Genomic DNA, 2,438 nt, shown 5'->3' with positions numbered 1-2,438 from the left:
TAAATATTTTTTAAACGAACCGGCTCATGAGCCAATGAGTCAAGTCGAGCCAAGACTACCTCAAGCTTGATTCATTAGCTCATTGTGCTCGGCTCATGAGCCATGTATCAAGCCGTGTTTGATTCGACTCATGAATCCGCTTGACTTACAACCAAAGTCCCTTATAAAGAATATTGATATGATGTGATTGTCCTGTTCATTTTGCTCTAAAATAATTTTATCATGACAATCTTTTTTAACATAATGATACCATATTATTTCATCATAATGATAAAGCATTACAAAATGTTAAACAAAAAATTCAGAATCCCCCAATCAATTTCAGAAATTCAATCACAAAACCTTGAACAAGCTCATGCAAATTCAAAATTTCACCACAAACAAAAAACTAATATAAACAACCTTCATACACCAACATTCATACTAGTATAAATTAAAAATGACCCCAAGTAAGGCCTATACTGAAAGACCTGACAACTTGGGAGATGTTATTGATTGAAAAAATCTTTACTTTATCATGCCATATTGACCAGCTTTTAGAAAGCCTTGATCCAAAACTTATTTCAGTTAGTTGATCTTCCTGCAATTCTTTCTGATCTCACCCTTTGATCCAGTAAGAGGGCTTATGTCGCCCATCTTTATAATTGCAGCAACGAAATCCGAGTTGAACTTGTTGGGTTTATTGGCATATTTCCTCACCTGGGAGTCAGTTGAGCCTTTATTGAAGAGCTGCTGGTCAGAGTGAAGAAGACCCTTCAAACTGAGAAGATTCTTATAATAGTTGTTATCAAAGCTCGTCGGAGTTTGCAGGTCTAAAGGTGCGAGGTTAGCGTCGCCGGAGCTCTGCGGGCAGTTGCTCTTCCTCAATTGATCGAATGAGCTATCGATGTTGCTGTCGTTGTAGATCCTCGCCCTGAAAATGGTGCACCTGGCTTGTCCTATGGTGTGGGCACCTATTTCATCAATAATAATGGTATGAGTTAATCTTTTACAGAACTGATTGGAATTGAACACCAAATCTAACTGAACTTAATGCTCTTTTAAACAAAGCTTATTTAAAGTAAGAGCTTTGTATGAGAAAGCATTTGGAAATAGATTGAATTTCACAATCAAGATTTAAGCTTCGTTTGGGATGGCTTTCTTATTACTTCGTAAAGTTGCTTTTTAGTACAAAAATTAAAAATTTTGTACTAGAAAACTGTTTTAAGAAGCAGTAAAAAAGCAATCCCAAACGAAGCCTTAGAAATCCATACAATAATTACAGGTATTAATTTACATTTTTCATCAATGCCAAATTCAATACTTTGAGAGAGAGAGAGAGAGAGAGAGAGAGAGAGAGAGAGAGAGAGAGAGAGAGAGAGAGACCTGAAAGGGCAACCATGTGCTTGGCTGAGAGACCCTGAGCTGAAAATGAGGAAATGAGCTTACTAAGGTTGGAAGTTGGTGGTGGAATGTTAGTATTAGCTGCACTGAGGCTTGCAGTCCTTGCATCCCTTCTGCCTAATTTCACATTCCAATTTGGTCCACCAAGCTTGTTTAATCAAGAATTCATATTCCATTATCAATAATCAAAGCTTATGAAACCTTCATTATTAATTGAACTATAACAAAATTGAAACTTACAATGACCACAGAGTCCCTTGCAGTGATGGCCAAGATATCAGCACAAGAAACCACACCAGGACAAGCTTTCTCCACCGCAGCTTTTATCTTGTCTATTACATCAAACCCCCTCACAGATTGATTGTTCGGAACTGCATTCTTCTCTCCTGTAAAGTTTGGCGTGTCATCAAGCAGCAAAGATCCATCACAACCCTGTAATTATAAAGTTATAAACTTGAGGCTAATCTTTCAAATACAGAAAGGATTAGCAGTTCATTAAGAGAGATTATGGTTAGTTTTGGTACACTAATGAACAAATTTATTTTCAAGTTTTAAACATAAAGATTTTTATACTCGGATGAGAAGAAATAGGTACGTTGACAAAGCAATCATGGAAGAAGAGGCGAAGAAGTGAGGCACCCATGCGTTTTTCTTTTGAAATTGCAGACTGAACCACTGGTTTGATAGTGGAGAAGAGATTTGGACAAGAACATGAATAGAAATTCGGGTCGAGCTGAGCAGCAGAAGCAAGTGAAAAGAGAAGAAACAGAGCAATATTGGCACTGTGACGAAGGGAGGAAGCCATTGATCACTTGTAAACAATGGCTTCAGTAAGAATTTTGTTTTTGGTTTGAGAAGATATGGCTTTGGTGTGTGGCGACATATATAGAGGTTGAAGATGAAGTGGTTGATATTGAATGAGCTATAAATAATCATGGCCCACCTGCAATTACACCATATTTTACGTATGATATGCTGTTAATCAAGCCTCTCATTTCCATTTGTTCCAGATACAGAGACGGCGGAGATTGGAAAGAGAGAGGGAGATTAAAGAG

At 37.4% G+C, this 2,438-nt stretch overlaps 1 protein-coding gene across 2 annotated transcripts; it reads right to left on the bottom strand.

Annotated features, from left to right (window-relative positions):
- Window positions 1-231: 231 nt before the first annotated feature.
- On the bottom strand, window positions 232-2,230 carry LOC110113340 (peroxidase P7). Of its 2 annotated transcripts, none has more exons than XM_028692349.1 (4): window positions 1,957-2,230; window positions 1,624-1,815; window positions 1,366-1,531; window positions 232-953 (listed from the first exon to the last, which is right to left on the bottom strand). In XM_028692349.1, the coding sequence occupies exons 1-4, from the start codon at window positions 1,993-1,995 to the stop codon at window positions 568-570; spliced, it is 783 nt and encodes a 260-aa protein (XP_028548182.1). In that variant the 5' UTR covers window positions 1,996-2,230; the 3' UTR covers window positions 232-567. The 2 variants fall into 2 exon arrangements, with proteins under 2 accessions (XP_028548182.1, XP_020701548.1); XM_020845889.2 differs by having other exon boundaries at window positions 1,979-2,230.
- Between the last annotated feature and the right edge of the window lie 208 nt (window positions 2,231-2,438).

Source organism: Dendrobium catenatum, unplaced genomic scaffold (assembly GCF_001605985.2).
Source record: "Dendrobium catenatum unplaced genomic scaffold, ASM160598v2 fragScaff_scaffold_156, whole genome shotgun sequence".
NCBI lineage: Eukaryota > Viridiplantae > Streptophyta > Magnoliopsida > Asparagales > Orchidaceae > Dendrobium > Dendrobium catenatum.
The sequence above is the reverse complement of the archived record's forward strand: the minus strand, read 5'-3'. Positions and strand labels throughout refer to the sequence as shown.

Bases quoted from the DNA above. Each gene is read 5' to 3' on its own strand.
- LOC110113340 (XM_020845889.2), bottom strand. From the start codon at position 2,188: ATGGCTTCCTCCCTTCGTCACAGTGCCAATATTGCTCTGTTTCTTCTC. The intron at 1,532-1,623 runs GTAAGTTTCAAT...TGATTAAACAAG, and splicing joins CAAGGGACTCTGTGGTCATT to CTTGGTGGACCAAATTGGAA. The intron at 954-1,365 runs GTCTCTCTCTCT...TTGATGAAATAG, and splicing joins GCACATGGTTGCCCTTTCAG to GTGCCCACACCATAGGACAA.